A 19443-nucleotide genomic window follows, 5' to 3' on the forward strand; every position below is an offset into this window, starting at 1 on the left:
AATTAACAGCATCACAGAACCGGGACGCATGGTTGACCGCCTCCGATGCCAAGTGACAGCAAAGCACAACCGCTTTGGCTGACGCTGGCTGAGGATGTCCTAAGGATAACGGAAGCACAAAGGAATATTGTTGTGAACAATCTAGAGCAGTCAGAAAGGCCTGCAGGTTTACTTTGTATTATTCCTGGATGCTGATTTCTTCTGACGCCACCAGACTCCTGTCTACCAGGAATTAACCTGGAGATCTAGATTGTCCATTAACCCTCATTAAATCACATGACGTCTCACCTATGGCACTTTCCCTTGCCCCTATAATCATGATGTAAATCTCAGACTAAAGGTGCAAAGATGCAAGGACCCTATAAGCTTCAGAAGCGTCTTCCTGACCACCAGCTTCAATGCGCTAATCACATTTATTTCATTTTATCCGTCAGGTTAGCTTCCATTGATTTTTTAAAAGGCTGCCATTCCTAAAACGCAGAGAGGAAACGGAAGCTAGAATCGGTAGATAATGCCTTTCAGTAAAACACTTTGATACTAGGAGGAAAGTGTCAGATTTAATTAGAGGCTTTAAGGAGATACAAGCTACTCAGAGGTGCTATCGCTACCATCTGCTAACGCTAACACACTTCAAGCAATTGTGTCTCTGAGCCCATTATACAGCTAGGCTACACATTGAAAACAGTCTTTGTAACTGATGCCTTTTAGTGGAGCTGACATAGGGATGAGTTTGACTATTCTAATTTCCTCTGGTATATTCTCCAGGTTAAGAGATCAATTAAATAAATGAAGATCAATTAAATCAACATGACTAGTAAACACCAGGTGCATGTTGTTGTTAGGCAGGGATATAATGAGGAAGTGAAGTTATACAGTGCATTCAGAAAGTATTCAGACCCCTTGACTTTTTCCACATTTTGTTCCGTTACAACCTTTTTCCTAAAATTGATTAAGTTGTTTTTCCCCCTCATTTACACATGATGACAAGGCAAAAACAGGTTTTTGGAATATTTTGCACATATACTGCTCAAAAAAATAAAGGGAACACTTAAACAACACATCCTAGATCTGAATGAAATAAATAATCTTATTAAATACTTTTTTCTTTACATAGTTGAATGTGCTGACAACAAAATCACACAAAAATAATCAATGGAAATCCAATTTATCAACCCATGGAGGTCTGGATTTGGAGTCACACTCAAAATTAAAGTGGAAAACCACACTACAGGCTGATCCAACTTTGATGTAATGTCCTTAAAACAAGTCAAAATGAGGCTCAGTAGTGCGTGTGGCCTCCACGTGCCTGTATGACCTCCCTACAATGCCTGGGCATGCTCCTGATGAGGTGGCGGATGGTCTCCTGAGGGATCTCCTCTCAGGCCGAGGACTAAAGCATCCGCCAACTCCTGGACAGTCTGTGGTGCAACGTGGCATTGGTGGATGGAGCGAGACATGATGTCCCAGATGTGCTCAATTGGATTCAGGTCTGGGGAACGGGCGGGCCAGTCCATAGCATCAATGCCTTCCTCTTGCAGGAACTGCTGACACACTCCAGCCACATGAGGTCTAGCATTGTCTTGCATTAGGAGGAACCCAGGGCCAACCGCACCAGCATATGGTCTCACAAGGGGTCTGAGGATCTCATCTCGGTACCTAATGGCAGTCAGGCTACCTCTGGCGAGCACATGGAGGGCTGTGCGGCCCCCCAAAGAAATGCCACCCCACACCATGACTGACCCACCGCCAAACCGGTCATGCTGGAGGATGTTGCAGGCAGCAGAACGTTCTCCACGGCGTCTCCAGACTCTGTCACATCTGTCACGGGCTCAGTGTGAACCTGCTTTCATCTGTGAAGAGCACAGGGTGCCAGTGGCGAATTTGCCAATCTTGGTGTTCTCTGGCAAATGCCAAACGTCTTGCACGGTGTTGGGCTGTAAGCACAACCCCCACCTGTGGATGTCGGGCCCTCATACCACCCTCATGGAGTCTGTTTCTGACCGTTTGAGCAGACACATGCACATTTGTGGCCTGCTGGAGGTCATTTTGCAGGGCTCTGGCAGTGCTCCTCCTGCTCCTCCTTGGACAAAGGCGGAGGTAGCGGTCCTGCTGCTGGGTTGTTGCCCTCCTACAGCCTCCTGGTAGCGCCTCCATGCTCTGGACACTACGCTGACAGACACAGCAAACCTTCTTGCCAAGGCTCGCATTGATGTGCCATCCTGGATGAGCTGCACTACCTGAGCCACTTGTGTGGGTTGTAGACTCCGTCTCATGCTACCACTAGAGTGAAAGCACCGCCAGCATTCAAAAGTGACCAAAACATCAGCCATGAGGCATAGGAACTGAGAAGTGGTCTGTGGTCCCCACCTGCAGAACCACTCCTTTATTGGGGGTGTCTTGCTAATTGCCTATAATTTCCACCTGTTGTGTATTCCATTTGCACAACAGCATGTGAAATGTATTGTCAATAAGTGTTGCTTCCTAAGTGGACAGTTTGATTTCACAGAAGTGTGATTGACTTGGAGTTACATTGTGTTGTTAAAGTGTTCCCTTTATTTTTTTGAGCAGTGTATATTAAAAATAACAAACGGAAATATCAAATTTACATAAGCATTCAGACCCTTTACTCAGTACTTTGTTGAAGCATCTTTGGCAGCAATTACAGCCTCGAGTCTACAAGCTTGGCACACCTGTATTTGGGGAGTTTCTCCCATTCTTCTCTGCAGATCCTTTCAAGATCTGTCTGGTTGGATGGGGAGCGTTGCGGCATAGCTACTTTCAGGTCTCTGTAGAGATGTTCGATCGGGTTCAAGTCCGGGCTCTGGCTGGGCCACTTAAGAACATTCAGAGACTTGTCCTAAAGCCACTCCTGCGTTGTCTTTGCTGTGTACTTCGGGTCATTGTCCTGTTGGAAGGTATACCTTCGCCCCAGTCTGAGGTCCTGAGCAGGTTTTCATCAAGGAAGTCTCTGTACTTTGCTCCGTTCATCTTTCCCTCAATCCTGACTAGTATCCCAGTCCCTGCCGCTGAAAAACATCCCCACAGCATGATGCTGCCACCACCATGCTTCACCGTAGGGATGGTGCCAGGTTTCCTCCAGATGTGACGCTTGGCATTCAGGCCAAAGAGTTCAATCTTGGTTTCATCAGACCAGAGAATTCATGGTCTGAGAGTCTTTAGGTGCCTTTTGTCAAACTCCAAGCTGGCTGTCATGTGCCTTATACTGAGGAGTGGCTTCCGTCTGGCCACTCTACCATAAAGGCCTGATTGGTAGAATGCTGCAGAGATGGTTGTCCTTCTGGAAGGTTCTCCCATCGCCACAGAGGAACTCCCCCGATTGCTCAGTGTAGCCAGGCGGCCAGCTCTAGGAAGAGACTTGGTGGTTCCAAACTTATTCCATTTAAGAATGGAGGCCACAGTGTTCTTGGGGACCTTCAATGCTGTAGAATTTTTTTGCTACACTTCCAAGATCTGTGCCTCAAAACAATCCTGTCTCGGAGCTCTACAGACAATTCCTTCGACCTCATGGCATGGCTTTTGCTCCGATATGCACTGTCAACTGTGGGACCTTATATAGACAGTTGTGTGCCTTTCCAAATTATGTCCAATCAATTGAATTTACTACAGTTGGACTCCAATGAAGTTGTAGAAACATCTCAAGGATGATCATTGGAAAAATGATGCACCTGAGCTTAATTTCGAATCTCATAGCAAAAGGTCTGAATCCTTATGTTAACAAGGTATTTCTATTGTTTTTTTAATACATTTGCTAATTATTTTTTTATTTAATCAATTTTAGAATAAGGCTGTAACGTAGCAAAATGTGGAAAAAGTCAAGGGGTCTGAATGCACTGTATGTCAACGGGTGGGCAAAGTAGGCAATTTAAAAAGAAAGTTACAAATATAAATCTACTCGGATAAACATTGGTTGCGTGGATGGAAAATGATATTTTCTGGTTAACTACGTTTTTCAGAACTTAGTTGCAAGAGGCGTCACTGCAGTCCCCGGTTGGAATCCAGGCTGCATCACATCCGGCCGTGATTGGGAGTCCCATAGGGCGGCGCACAATTGGCCTAGCGTCGTCCGGGTTTGGCCGGGGTAGGCCGTCATTGTAAATAAGAATTTGTTCTTAACCGACTTGCCTAGTTAAATAATGGTTAAATAAATATTGAAAATAAAGATATGGCTACTCACCGGAGGCGGGACTTGGACTGTGATTTCATCGGCGTCCACAGGGGAGTCAAACCACTGCCTCTCATCTGAGGACTGGCTGTCGGGGTAGCCCTTCCCTCTACTTGGCTGAGACTGCTGACTCTTGGATCTCCGGGATATACTGTCCAATTCCTGGCTGTCTCCATTCTGCAGTGATACCATTGGATTTTCATTGATTTTACATGTGTATGTTGTCATTTTATAAAATGTCAGAAATTAGGTGAGAAAACGAAATCTCAATGGAATCAACAAAATCACTGTTTTTACCTTATCTGACGAGTACTTCCACAGTTCGACACTGTCCATACTGTTTCTCTTGGTAATTTTGGGTCTGGCTCCTAGAACAAAGAAGAGAGCAAAAGAGGACATCAAAGCATAAGATACCCTTTGTAAACATGTCAATGGACGGTTTAGTGTGTATGGATGGTTTAGTGTGCCCTTTAGTACTGTAATGAATGGGGGGACATTATTGCCCTGAGGAGGGCTTTAACCGGGTCACCTGACCCAAGACAAACACCCTATCCACAATCCCACTCAGAGACATAGTAACACACTCATCAAGGCTAGGGTCGTTAAAGTATGTACAGATATTTCATAAATATTGTGGCAGTGGGCAGGGAGAGATGAGGGGATTGGTGATTGAGGGGAGATATCTGGGCGGTCTGTTGGCTCCACCCCCGGGCCTTATATGGACTTCCTGCCCCAACGAGGCAAGACTGTAACTCGTTAAGCCAGGGAATGTTTGGGGATAAAAGGGGGAAGCAGCATGCATAATGGGGCAGAGTAGGAGAGAACCAAGAGCATTATGAAGAGTGGGAGAAGAGAGAAGAGAGAAGAGAGAAGAGAGAATACTATCTGTGAGATTACACATTGTGACCTGGACTGTCGGACTAACCCCCTTGTGTACCGGACCAGATTGGCTGAGGACCCGAGTGTGAGGATTACCCCTGGAAAAATGGAACGGACAAAGAGAACGGCTTGTGGACTGTTAGGTGATTGGTGAATTCCCCATGTACGAAAATACCTAATAAACTTCCCCTTTGCATTCTACTGGTGCCTGTTATGTTAATGACCTTAGTGACGTGGAAACGCCACACCCTTGATCTTGTTACAATATGTATTCATTTCTGATTGTACTGATCATCCAGATTCAATCTATTAATACATGTAATCTAAAATATAATCTACGTAATCCCTGAAAGTAAATATTTATTGTGAGAGCACCATAAACAATAACTAGTAATGCTGCATACTCCAAGAAAGGTCAAAATCTCACCTTTCTGGTAAAAGTAGTTATACATTGATGAGGTGTAGTCACTTTTGAGGACAAACTCAAGTACACAGTACAAATATGAAACTACAAAATATTTTATGACGCATTTCCAATTCAACAAAACTGTATGGATACGGCTTGAATTGACATGTGTTTTCTAAATATAGCACAATACAATTATTAAACCACTAAGATTCCTTATCTCTCTAAAATACATATTTGTATGTTTAGTGTTAGAGAACATGTGCATATTTTCTAAAGGTCTCTCTTGATCAAAACATCTCCTCCCACAACTGTGAACGTCACACATAGCTCTAGCTTGGCTTCCTAAACTCGTTAAGAACTTGCCTTTCATCTCATATTAAACAAAGTGTTTTTTGTTTAATCTATGAATTATTTTATCTCTGAATGTGCTACTTAGATTTCACATCCTACCTCACACAGGCGGACTAAATATACTACTGCGTCCGTGGGAACCAGGACTGACGCTACCAGGGCTACCCCATTTCGATCTAGGGTGTCCATAGATCCATTTATAAGCAAAAATGTCAGTCGGAACCGGTACCAGAACCACGCGAGTCCCCTAAACAGGCGACTTTATATCTAAGAGGTTTAAACAGTTTAAAAATAGGTTTACAAACCCCTTATAAAGGGTGCAATAACGTTATCTTACCAATGTCTCTAACATTGATGTATTACAAAAGGTTCTGTAGGGTGACCATTCAAAAACTACATTGCTCAACCGATAAACCTTTATAAACATAAAACCAAAACACATATCTAGACTGTTTCCCATACAGCTCAAACAGATGGTCTTGTGATGTGTGGTGAGGACGAGGTTCAGTCAGACAGCCAAGTAAAAAGACTATTGATAAGGGGCCCTTTACGAGCCATGAACCCCTAGGGAATGTTGGGCCAGGGTGTGAGCTGGACGGCCTGCACTGAGATACAGAGAATGTGTAAGACTGGCACAATTATTGTATAATTGTGTAACCGACAATAACTGAACTTTAAAATCATAATCATCTTAATACATTTATTTTAGGGGAAGGGGGATTCAACTTTATATTGAAGTAGATATTGTTTACATAATATGAGTTTGTCATTTGAAGTGGTTAGAGTTGGTAATCATTTTACGAGCAGAACAGAAGAGAAGCATCATAATCCAAAAGTTCCAAGCAATTAAAACCATTCGTTTTTGAGATAGGGGTGTCATCAAGGCTGTGTTGTATTTATTACAAGCTCACAACATTTTTCAACAAAAATGAAAATTGACAATAACCGTACCATTTGCATGACAATCGTTACCCAAAAATCCACAAACGTCACAGCCCTACCGACGTACCCTGTATGTCCACTTCTGAAGTCCACTTCTCATGCTTGTTCTATCTACATAGATCTATCAGTCATGTGACACTAAGTAAAAAAATAAAACACTATGTATTTGGTTGTATCGTTAGCTATAGAATTATTTGGATCGAATTAGCAATTACATTTAGAAAGTTATGTTATTATCATTATTCTGAAAGTTTTTATTTGTGCTTCATGATATGACCAATAGATTTTAACCATGTGTCTGGGGCCTAATTTTTCTAAACTTAACGTCTCTATTTTCATTGTGTTTCTGTTATGTGCATCAGAGAACCCATCTGTGTATTTGTTTAGAGCGGAAAATGTAATGCTTGATGATTACCATCACTCACTCTACACCGTACTCAGTGTACACAACCAAATATTTTGTTGTCATACATGGTCTGTGTTATGTCTGTCTGGACTGGGACATAATCCCCTAACTTTATTTATCTAAAAATGTATATGTTGGTTTCTTGCTGGATTTGGCCATCCCAAATCTATCTACACTTGTTCCCTTCGGCTCTCACGTGTCCAGTGTACGGACTCACTGAAGGCCTAGTTATCTTAGACATGCACATCAAGGGCCCGATTCAGACTTAGGAAATGTACACCTTTCCTATGCACTTCAGTAGTTGGGATTCAGATTTACTGTATGCAGGTGTGTAACAGACTTTGCAGGCGTGGTTCCCTTGCGCACGTTGAATACATTTAATTCAATTGCTGAAAACCCTCCCACTTGCTGGTCAACAGATTTTCTCATGGAGTTTTCATTCAATAGGGTTTTCAGTACATTTATCTGAAGACATCCCTTTAAATTTGGTGTACCTTTTAATAAAACATAGCTCAACAGACTCACAAAAATGTACACAAAAAATGTTTGGTGAATCTGAAATAGTGGTTTGATTCCCCCTGAAAGCTGCCATATTCAATTGTTCAACCCATAAAATATTGGAAGGTGAGAAAAGTGTACAATAGGGGTTGAACAGTAGTCCTATAAATCTACCATAATAATCCTCAATAATCATGGAACTGTGACGACAACGGTCCAGTCGTGGTGAACCATGCGACAGGCTCCAGTTTTGAACTGTTATGTATGGTTTGCGTTCCATCATGATTCAAATAGACTACATGTCCCAAATTACTACACAACTTATAAGACGTTAGCCTAATATGATCCACTATTGCTAGAGATCCTCAGGAACAACCACACAAACGTGACAGAGGAATGAACAGTAAAATAACAATGTAATTGAATGATGTAAAATGTAAGGAAACTAACACTAAAGTCACTGACAGTTATAAATGTATGTGGGTATAACTGACGGTGGCTACCGATAGAGGCTAATATTTAACATGATACAAATAGTTTTAAAAAATACAGTGAAAAGTCTGGGCATATAATAAAAAAATGATAGAAATCATAAATCAAACTGGTAGGTTTGGTGCTATACTGTCATTTGCTCATGGCTACAGAAGCTGATAGCTTGGGTTCCCCAATTTCATCCCAAGTTGTAAGGCCAGCATAATCATAAACTTCACTGTGGAAAAGGTGATACAGTATGTTGATATGCTTCAGTTCGCTGCCATATGGCTTGTTTCACATCTGTCTCCAGCAATCATAAAGTAAAATATATCTGAAACAATTGTTATTTTTATTTACAATCCCCTTATCCAAACGGCTTACTCATTTACCTAGCTCTTATCAATAGTTCTTATCAATTTATAAATTACAGTTCATGGAGAATGGTGTTATTTCCATCGGAAAAAAGAAAGTAGATGTTGTTCCACTTGGAACTGACAAGCTGCTCCACTTTATTCATCTTTTCATCATGTGTAAATGTGGTGGAATTATGAAGGAATTAAGTCAAGGTCAGAATATCTGAAGACACACTGCCACACCTTATTTTGTTAAATCGCCACCCTAAATTAATAGCAAGGTCAGAAAATGCGTAGAGAGAAAAGTGCATTAAAAGGGAATTATTTACGGTGGCTTAACTCAGATTGGAATTCCCCCCAAATGAATAGACACAACCCAGTCCTAAATTACATACTATTTACAAATTGTCAAACCAGTAAGGCATAAAGTTATTCTTGCATAGAAAACACTAAGCACCAATGAATCGCAAACTACAATACTCCAAACTTCATCACAATTATAACAACCTGAATGTCTGTTCTTCTCATTGTCTGCTCGGGTCCCACCTAACCACAGTCTGTACAGCATGGGCCTGGGGCTCCAAACAGACACTCTCTGTCTCAAATAAACATCCAACATGTCCTCTCCATAGACAGAGCAGGGCTGTGTCCACCTGACTAACCCTTTCCTCCCAACCCGGACTCAATGGAAGATGCAATTGACCGGAATTACCTGAAGTGACCTCAAACAATGACCGCTCAACATTCCATCTATCCGTCTATCTTCATCAAGAAGATCCGTCTATCTTCATCAGATTATTTCTCACATGGCCCCTTTATCTTTCTCCTGTCATAGCCTTAGAACATTGCCGTTCTCTAGGAGTATATCGCCTGAATATTTTTCAAACAATATATCACAATGACATAAATGGGTAAGAAAAAGACAATACGTAGATTTCCTCTCAACTCTTACTACATGTAGAATTGTAGGGTATGTCATTTGTATAACTGTACGTGAATGAGTAACAGTGCATGTCTGTCTGGGAGAAACATTAAAACCCATTCACATCCTTTTACTATATTTAGTACAATATCAAAATGCGCCACTGAACAATTTCTGTTTGGTGTAAATCCATGAAATTTGGTGTCAACAACACAAGTTAGAACAAGTGTCTAGGCAGGCCACATTGAAATGTTTAGATTGATTGTCAATATCTAATTTCCAGTATCAAAATTGAGATTGAGAAAATATAAAGAATCATTCAAATGACTTCAAATGTATTTTGAAATACATTTCCAAATTAAAATTGTTTAAAAGCATTATTGTTATTTGACCTGTTCCAAACCCAAATATGCTAAATATACAGTATGATTCAACTCATTGTCATTTGTAAACTACAGCGGTTTCTGTATTGCACTATATTTAGTCTTTGTACAAGTGCGGTATAATTTTTTTTTATACACATGTCACAAATTAAGTCATGTGATTACATGTTCCAATGTTCATATATTAATGGATAATGTTTGGTGTATAGATTGTCTGGACCAATATATAAATATATATAACAAATATATAAATATAACAAAACTTCCGGAGGACCTATCATCCTTTCGCTCCCTCCTCTCTACCTTCTCTTCCTCTGTATCCACAGCTGAAGCCACTTTCTATCACTCTAAATTTCAAGCTTCTGCCTCTAAACCTAGGAAACTATTTTCTACCTTATCCTCCCTCCTTAACCCTCCACCCCTCCCCTCCCTCCTCACTCTCTGCAGTCGACTTTGTCAATCACTTTGAAAAGAAGGTTGACGACATCCGCTACTCACCTATCACCTATTGAGTCCACTGGTCTCACTCACACAGAACTACCCTACGCCTTGACCTCTTTCTCCCCTCTCTCTCCAGATGACATCCTGGGACTAGTGAGGTCTGGCCACCCGACAACCTGCCCGTTCGACCCTATCCCCTTCTCCAGACCATCTCTGGAGACCTCCCATTCCTCACTTCCCTTATCAACTCATCCCTGACCACTGGCTGTGTCCCCTTTGACTTCAAAATAGCCATAGTTGCTCCCCTCCTAAAGAAACCAACACTCGACTCATTGGAGGTCAAAAACTATAGACCTGTATCCCTTCTTTCTTTTCAAAACACTTGAGCGTGCTGTCTCTGATCAACTTTCTTGTTATCTCTCAGAACAATCTTCTTGACCCTAACCGCTGACTTTGACACCGTAAACCATCAGATCCTCCTTTCCACCCTCTCAGGGCTAGGCGTCTCAGGCTCTGCACACTATTGGATTGCATCCTACCTGCCAGGCCGCTCCTACTAGGTGACGTGGAGAGGATCTGTGTCTGCACCACATACTCTCGCTACTGGTGTCCAACAGGGCTCGGTTCTAGGCCCTCTTCTTTCTATAAACCAACTCACTCGGCTACGTCACATCCTCACACGGTCTCTCCCATCATTGCTATGCGGATGACACAACTACTTTTCTCTTTCCCCCCTTCTGACACATAGGTGGCGACACGCATCTCTGCGTGCCTGGCAGAAATTTCAACTTGGATGTCGGCCCACTACCTCAAGCTCACCAACAAGACAGCGCTGCTCTTCCTCCCGGGGAAGGCCTGCCCGATCCAAGACCTCTCCTGCAGGGTCAAGCTCTACAACATCCATAGAGTACGACCCTACCTCACACCGGAAGCGGCGCAGGTCCTAATCCAGGCACGTGTCCTCTTCTGTCTGGATTATTGCAACTCGTTGTTGGCTGGGCTCCCCGCTTGTGCCATCAAATCCTTGCAACTTATCCAGAATGCTGCAGCCAGCCTGGTTTTCAACCTTCCGAAGTTCTCATGTCACCCTGCTCCTCCAGACACTCCACTGGTTTCCAGTCGAAGCTTGTCTTCACTACAAGACCATGGTGCTTACCTATGGAACAGCAAAAGGAACTGCCCCTCCCTACCTTCAGGCTATGCAAAAACCCTACACCCCAACCCAAGCACTCCATTCTGCCACCTCAGGTTTCTTGGCCCTCCAACCCCTACAGGATGGCAACTCCCGCTCAGCCCAGTCCAAGCTCTTCTCTGTCCTGGCGCCCCAATGGTGGAACCAGCTTCCCCTTGAAGCTGGGTCAGCAGAGTCCCTGCCCATCTTCCGAAAACATCTGAAACCCTACCTCTTCAAAAAGAATCTTGACCCCCCCCCACCAAACCCCTTTCTAGCTCTGACTACTGACAGCTACTTTATTGGGGAAAAATGTACTTTCTATGCCTGTGATATGAGGTTGTCGCACCTAGCTAACTTAAGATGAATGTACTAACTATGTCGCTCTGGATAAGAGCATCTGCTAAATGACTCCATCCTCTGATCCGCAATGGATTGAATCCATTCTCAGAACGATCGAGCTGAAATGATGACTCTATACTTCTACAGAGGTCCTTTTAGAGGGGCATACATAATGCATTCACTAAGATGCATTATCAGCAGAGAAGGATTCTGTTGACAGAAGCACAATGAGACATTACTCTGCATACATCATTTATCTAAGCCCGTGGCTCTGTATGCATTCAAAAGTATGCATTCTCTAAAGCTTATTCTGAGCTTTGCTAAACTCAATCCACCTCTGACATATACATACATCTCCCTCAACCAATTGAATAGAGAATGGCTTATAGAATTTCACAGAAGCCTTCTCAAGTATGCATTCAAACCGCTTGACTATTCTTTACAGATCCATAGCAACTAGAAGGGCAAAGCGTCCAATACCATTTACAGTACATTCAAATAATTCAAAGGCTTACCTCATACTCTGAAGAGCTATGGTAAAGTAATTGTTGTCAGTCACATAAATTGAAAATAAACTGTTTCTATAATTGTTATTAGTCTATAGTTTAATTCCATTTGCAGCGTCCAGTAAGTATCCTGTGTGAACCCATCACAGGTCCTGCCTCTCTCTCTCTCAACTCAAGAGTTTGGCTGGAGGAGTGGTGGGATGTTTTCCTTCTGAGCGCGTGTGTGTGTGTGTGTGTGTGTGTGTGTGTGTGTGTGTGTGTGTGTGTGTGTGTGTGTGTGCGCGAGAGAGCGAGAGTGTGCCCGGGATTGTGTGAGGGCGGGGTGTGGTATGGAGATGGAGAGCGAGCTGGGCAGTGCCTCTGCATGTGAACCAGGGCTGGTAAAAAACAGAAAATACTAAATAGGGCTTTCCATGTTGATAATTACAGTGAGGGAAAAAAGTATTTGATCCCCTGCTGATTTTCTACGTTTGCCCACTGACAAAGAAATTATCAGTCTATAATTTAAATGGTAGGTTTATTTTAACAGTGAGAGACAGAATAACAAAAAAAATCCAGAAAAACGCATGTCAAAAATGTTATAAATTGATTTGTATTTTAATGAGGGAAATAAGTATTTGACCCCCCCTCAATCAGAAAGATTTCTGGCTCCCAGGTGTATTTTATACAGGTAACGAGCTGAGATTAGGAACACACTCTTAAAGGGAGTGTTCCTAATCTCAGCTTGATACCTGTATAAAAGACACCTGTCCACAGAAGCAATCAATCAGATTCCAACCTCTCCACAATGGCCAAGACCAAAGAGCTCTCCAAGGATGTCAGGGACAAGATTGTAGGTCTACACAAGGCTGGAATGGGCTACAAGACCATCGCCAAGCAGCTTGGTGAGAAGGTGACAACAGTTGGTGCGATTATTCGCAAATGGAAGAAACACAAAAGAACTGTCAATCTCCCTCGGCCTGGGGCTCCATGCAAGATCTCACCTCGTGGAGTTGCAATGATCATGTGAACGGTGAGGAATCAGCCCAGAACTACACGGGAGGATCTTGTCAATGATCTCAAGGCAGCTGGGACCATAGTCACCAAGAAAACAATTGGTAACACACTACGCCGTAAAGGACTGAAATCCTGCAGCGCCCACAAGGTCCCCCTGCTCAAGAAAGCACATATACATGCCAGTCTGAAGTTTGCCAATGAACATCTGAATGATTCAGAGGACAACTGGGTGAAAGTGTTGTGGTCAGATGAGACCAAAATGGAGCTCTTTGGCATCAACTCAACTCGCCGTGTTTGGAGGAGGAGGAATGCTGCCTATGACCCCAAGAACACCATCACCACCGTCAAACATGGAGGTGGAAACATTATGCTTTGGGGGTGTTTTTCTGCTAAGGGGACAGGACAACTTCACCGCATCAAAGGGACAATGGACGGGGCCATGTACCGTCAAATCTTGGGTGAGAACCTCCTTCCCTCAGCCAGGGCATTGAAAACGGGTCATGGATGGGTATTCCAGCATGACAATGACCCAAAACACACGACCAAGGCAACAAAGGAGTGGCTCAAGAAGAAGCACATTAAGGTCCTGGAGTGGCCAAGCCAGTCTCCAGACCTTAATCCCATAGAAAATCTGTGGAGGGAGCTGAAGGTTCGAGTTGCCAAACATCAGCCTCGAAACCTTAATGACTTGGAGAAGATCTGCAAAGAGGAGTGGGACAAAATCCCTCCTGAGATGTGTGCAAATCTGGTGGCCAACTACAAGAAATGTCTGACCTCTGTGATTGCCAACAAGGGTTTTGCCACCAAGTACTAAGTCATGTTTTGCAGAGGTGTCAAATACTTATTTCCCTCATTAAAATGCGAATCATTTTATAACATTTTTGACATGCGTTTTTCTGGATTTTTTTGTTGTTATTCTGTCTCTCACTGTTCAAATAAACCTACCATTAAAATTATAGACTGATAATTTCTTTGTCAGTGGGCAAACGTACAAAATCAGCAGAGGATCAAATACTTTTTTCCCCTCACTGTATTATTACTATGGTCATTAGTATCGCCCGGAAAAAGTATGTCTGGGTCAGTTATCAAAAGAAATAACCATCCTCTTTAGTTTGTATATGTATTTCTTATCCACATAGAGATTAACTCATGTTTAAAAAAGTTTAGACGGGTAAAATTTAAAATCTACTCAAATAAACAACAAAAGTAGATTCATTTGGACTGTTAGTTCAGCATGTTATGATTTTAGAGCTCCAGGTAGAATTAGAAATAAATGTATATATATATATATATATATATATATATATATATATATATATATATATATAGAACCCTATAAGGGTTAATCATCTTACCCTCAAATCCTACACTGAACCATCAAGGGACAAACACACATCGAGACTCAAACCAATATCTATGGGTTAACCTTATCCTTTTCCAAAAAAACTCCAGCGGTCATCATTTATGTATTTATTTGTTCTCCTTTTTTTATGTTCCAGGGGGCATATGTGGTCCAAAGTTGGGAGCTTTCACCACTACACCAGACTCTGGTACGTGGTCATAATTTCTATACTGTTAAGCTTAACATAGGCTTCCAAGTTGAAACAGTTTGCAGTTTGCTGTTCAAACACACATGGCAAGCCGAAGTTCGGGTGGGCGAAAGTCTCAGACTCTTTGTCTGGGATTGGTCAACAGTAGGGATTCCACAATGAAGTGTTTGTTGTCATTCAACGACAGACTAGTTTTCATGTAAAAAATTTCACTTGAGAAACACTGCACCAAACATCTTGGTTCGACGTAAAATTGCGCGACTAAGACCTCCTCGGCAAAAACATCCAAATTCATAACAGATTTCTTGAGTTATCTTAGATTAATTCTGACTATTTTGAGGAAGTGTACTGTGTTGTTTATACGGCATCTCAAGAGGGATAAACAGTAATATTGCCGCTTTCTTCTCGTTTCTAAAGCAAAGTTATTTTAAGGGAGTATGCGAGCACAAATGATTACTTCGCCTAGCCAAGTACCACTAGGAGCAAACCAAACCTATGTATGCGGACGCCTTAAGTCTCCCTCTCACACTGAAAATACAAGTTCAAGGTAGAACCATAGAAGGAAATCTCCCTCATACCTTGCACCTCAAACTCTGACCCGCAGGGTGAAAGGTCACTCTCGTTGACCCCCAGAGCCTCCATCAGCTGCTCCACATTCATCCTGGCAGTCAACTCGCCATTCCTGTCCCCAATCTGAGAGAGGGAGAAGGGAGAGAGAGAAAAATACCTTGTTGACTGCAGGTGTATGGGATTTCACTGTCTGTCTGATTATTGTTAGTCTGATTATGGCAACAGCAAATAAACTCAGCAAAAAAAGAAACAGACCTTTTTCAGGACCCTGTCTTTCAAAGATAATTCGTAAAAATCCAAATAACTTCACAGATCTTCATTGTAAAGGGTTTAAACACTGTTTCCCATGCCTGTTCAATGAACCATAAACAATTAATGAACATGCACCTGTGGAACGGTCATTAAGTCACTAACAGCTTACAGACGATAGGCAATTAAGGTCACAGATATGAAAACGTAGGACACTAAAGAGGCCTTTCTACTGACTCTGGAAAAACACCAAAAGAAAGATGCCCAGGGTCCCTGCTCATCTGCGTGAACGTGCCTTAGGCATGCTGCAAGGAGGCATGAGGACTGCAGATGTGGCCAGGGCAATAAATTGCCATGTCCGTACTATGAGACGCCTAAAACAGTGCTACATGGAGACAGGACGGACAACTGATCGTCCTCGCAGTGGCAGACCACGTGTAACAACACCTGCACAGGATCGGTACATCCGAACATTACACCTGCGGGACAGGTACAGGATGGCAACAACAACTGCCCGAGTTACACGAGGAATGCACAATCCCTCCATCAGTGATCAGACTGTCCGCAATAGGCTGAGAGAGGCTGGACTGAGTGTTTGTATGCCTGTTGTAAAGGCAGGTCCTCACCAGACATCACCGGCAACAACGTCACCTATGGGCACAAACCCACCGTCGCTGGACCAGACAGGACTGGCAAAAAGTGCTCTTCACTGACGAGTCACGGTTTTGTCTAACCAGGGGTGATGGTCGGATTTGCGTATATCGTCGAAGGAATGGGCATTACACCGAGGCCTGTACTCTGGAGCGGGATCGATTTGGAGGTGGAGGGTCCGTCATGGTCTGGGGCGGTGTGTCACAGCATCATTGGACGGAGCTTGTTGTCATTGCAGGCAATCTCAACGCTGTGCGTTACAGGGAAGACATCCTCATGTGGTACCCATCCTGCAGAATCATCCTGACATGACCCTCCAGCATGACAATGTCACCAGCCATACTGCTCGTTCTGTGCATGATTTCCTGCAAGACAGGAATGTCCGTGTTCTGCCATGGCCAGCGAAAGGCCCGGATCTCAATCCCATTGAGCACGTCAGGGACCTGTTGGATCGGAGGGTGAGGGCTAGGGCCTTTCCCCCCCAGAAATGTCTGGGAACTTGCAGGTGCCTTGGTGGAAGAGTGGGGTAACATCTCACAGCAAGAACAGGCAAATCTGGTGCAGTCCATGAGGAGGAGATGCACTGCAGTACTTAATGCAGCTGGTGGCCACACCAGATACTGACTGTTACTTTTGATTTAGACCCCCCCTTTGCTCAGGGACACATTATTCCATTTCTGTTAGTCACATGTCAGTGGAACTTGTTCAGTTTATGTCTCAGTTGTTCAATCTTGTCATGTTCATACAAATATTTACACATGTTAAGTTTGCTAAAAATAAACGCAGTTGACAGAGGATGTTTCTTTTTTTTTATGAGTTTATATTGGTCTGAAAATGAACTTCACAGTAATATAACTTCTTAAAAATGCAGTGGTTACCTCTCTGGAGATATCCAGGTGTTTGCGGGCATAGTGCAGGGCCTGGCGATGATTCCCTAAAGATACATAGGCATTTCCCAGACTCCAGCAGGCACGGCCCTCTCCAACCCTATCAAAACATACAGTTAGAGAAGGAACAAATCAAACAGCATAATGATAAGCATGTTAAGGTTTGTGTGCATGTCAGTGGAGCCTGCTGAGGGGAGTACAGCTCATAATAATGGCTGGAACTGAGCAAATGGAATGGCATCAAACAATGTGCTTGATGTATCCGATACCATTCTATTAATTCTGCACCATTCATTACCACGAGCCTGTCCTCCCCAATTAAGGTGCCACCAACCTCCTGTGGTGCTTGTGTGCTTGCGTGGAAGGGGGGGGGGGTGTGTGTGTGTGTGGGTGTGTGTGTGTGTGTGTGTGTGACTGCATGCGAGTGTGCATATAGGTGTGTGTGTACCTGTCAGTGAACTCCTGGGCTATGAGGAGGTGTTTGAGATGGTAGTCTATGGCTCTCTCGTACTGCTGCAGCAAAGTGTAGGTGTTCCCCAGGCTGTAACACGCCTGGGCCTCCATCACCTGGTCCTTTAACTGACGAGACAGCTGCAGAGTTTTCCTGGATGGAACAGGGAGAGGGGGGAGAAGGAGAGCGAGAGGGAGAGGGAGAGGAAATTAGATGTATGCAGAGGGGGAGAGGGTGATGAATGAAAAAAGAGGAGAACAGTGATATTTAATGTGTTTTTTACTGTCCCACACACAATTCCAACAATTTATTTTAAATTAAACATTTTAATTATAAATTAATTTCATACATTATATTGATCTAAAACATGATTAAATTTGAATGCATGCAGGTTATGAAGTCTATGATATCACATAGCGCTCTGAGCCTCATTGGTTGATACACATTATGTCCACTAGGTGTCAGTGTTGTAGTCTCTTCTAACCTGTAGTACTCCGTGGCAGTGTTGAACTGGCCCAGGAAAATCAGAGCATTGCCAAGGTTACTATAGGCTCTACGTTCTGCTGCTTTGTCACCGAACTCCTTGGCAATGGAAAGTCTCTGTGAACAAAATAAAGTTTATATATTTTCTTGGATATGTACTGTAGAGTCGTGGCCAAAAGTTTTGAGAATGACAAAAATATTAATTTCCACAAAGTTTGCTGCTTCAGTGTCTTTAGATATTTTTGTCAGATGTTACTATGGAATACTGAAGTATAATTTCAAGCATTTCATGAGTGTCAATTATTGACAATTACATGAAGTTGATGCAAAGAGTCAATATTTGCAGTGTTGACCCTTCTTTTTCAAGACCTCTGCAATCCACCCTGGCATGCTGTCAATTAACTTCTGGGCCATATCCTGACTGATGGCAGCCCATTTCTTGCATAATCAATGCTTGAAGTTTGTCCGAATTTGTGGGGTTTTCTTTGTCCACCCGCCTCTTGAGGATTGACCACAAGTTCTCAATGGGATTAAGGTCTGGGGAGTTTCCTGGCCATGGACCCAAAATAGATGTTTTGTTCCCCGAGCCACTTAGTTATCACTTTTGCCTTATGGCAAGGTGCTCCATCATGCTGGAAAAGGCATTGTTTGTCACCAAACAACCACTTGGATGGTTGGGAAAAGTTGCTCTCGGAGGATGTGTTGGTACCATTCTTTATTCATGGCTGTGTTCTTAGGCAAAATTGTGAGTGAGCCCAACCTCACACAAGAAAGGTCTCCGGATGCTTTACTGTTGGCATGACACAGGACTGATGGTGTCTTCTCTGGACAAGCTTTTCTCCGGATGCCCCAAACAATCGGAAAAGGGATTCATCAGAGAAAATGACTTTACCCCAGTCCTCAGCAGTCCAATCCCTGTACCTTTTGCAGAATATCAGTCTGTCCCTGATGTTTTTCCTGGAGAGAAGTGGATCCTTTGCTGCCTTTCTTGACACCAGGCCATCCTCCAAAAGTCTTCGCCTCACTGTGCGTGCAGATGCACTCACACCTGCCTGCTGCCATTCCTGAGAAAGCTCTGTAGTGGTGGTGCCCCGATCCCGCAGCTGAATCAACTTTAGGAGACGTCCCTGGAGCTTGCTGGACTTTCTTTGGCGCCCTGAAGCCTTCTTCACAACAATTGAACCGCTCTCCTTGAAGTTCTTGATGATCCTATAAATGGTTGATTTAGGTGCAATCTTACTGGCAGCAATATCCTTGCCTGTGAAGCCCTTTTTGTGCAAAGCAATGATGATGGCACGTGTTTCCTTGCAGGTAATCATGATTGACAGAGGAAGAACAATGATTCC

At 43.1% G+C, this 19443-nt stretch overlaps 1 protein-coding gene across 2 annotated transcripts in view; it reads right to left on the reverse strand.

Moving 5' to 3' along the window:
• gpsm1b (G protein signaling modulator 1b) overlaps window positions 1–19443 on the reverse strand; it is a 61922-nt gene that overhangs the window by 19422 nt on the left and 23057 nt on the right. For both annotated transcript variants that reach the window (XM_014128695.3, XM_014128694.3), the window contains exons 6-11: window positions 18099–18214; window positions 17612–17767; window positions 17155–17263; window positions 15385–15499; window positions 4481–4551; window positions 4196–4360 (exon numbers count right to left, since the gene is read on the reverse strand). In XM_014128695.3, the coding sequence (XP_013984170.2) occupies window positions 4196–4360; window positions 4481–4551; window positions 15385–15499; window positions 17155–17263; window positions 17612–17767; window positions 18099–18214 (732 nt within the window). The remainder of the gene's footprint in view (window positions 1–4195; window positions 4361–4480; window positions 4552–15384; window positions 15500–17154; window positions 17264–17611; window positions 17768–18098; window positions 18215–19443) is intronic.

Source organism: Salmo salar, chromosome 11 (assembly GCF_965601325.2).
Source record: "Salmo salar chromosome 11, fSalSal1, whole genome shotgun sequence".
NCBI classification, from domain to species: domain Eukaryota; kingdom Metazoa; phylum Chordata; class Actinopteri; order Salmoniformes; family Salmonidae; genus Salmo; species Salmo salar.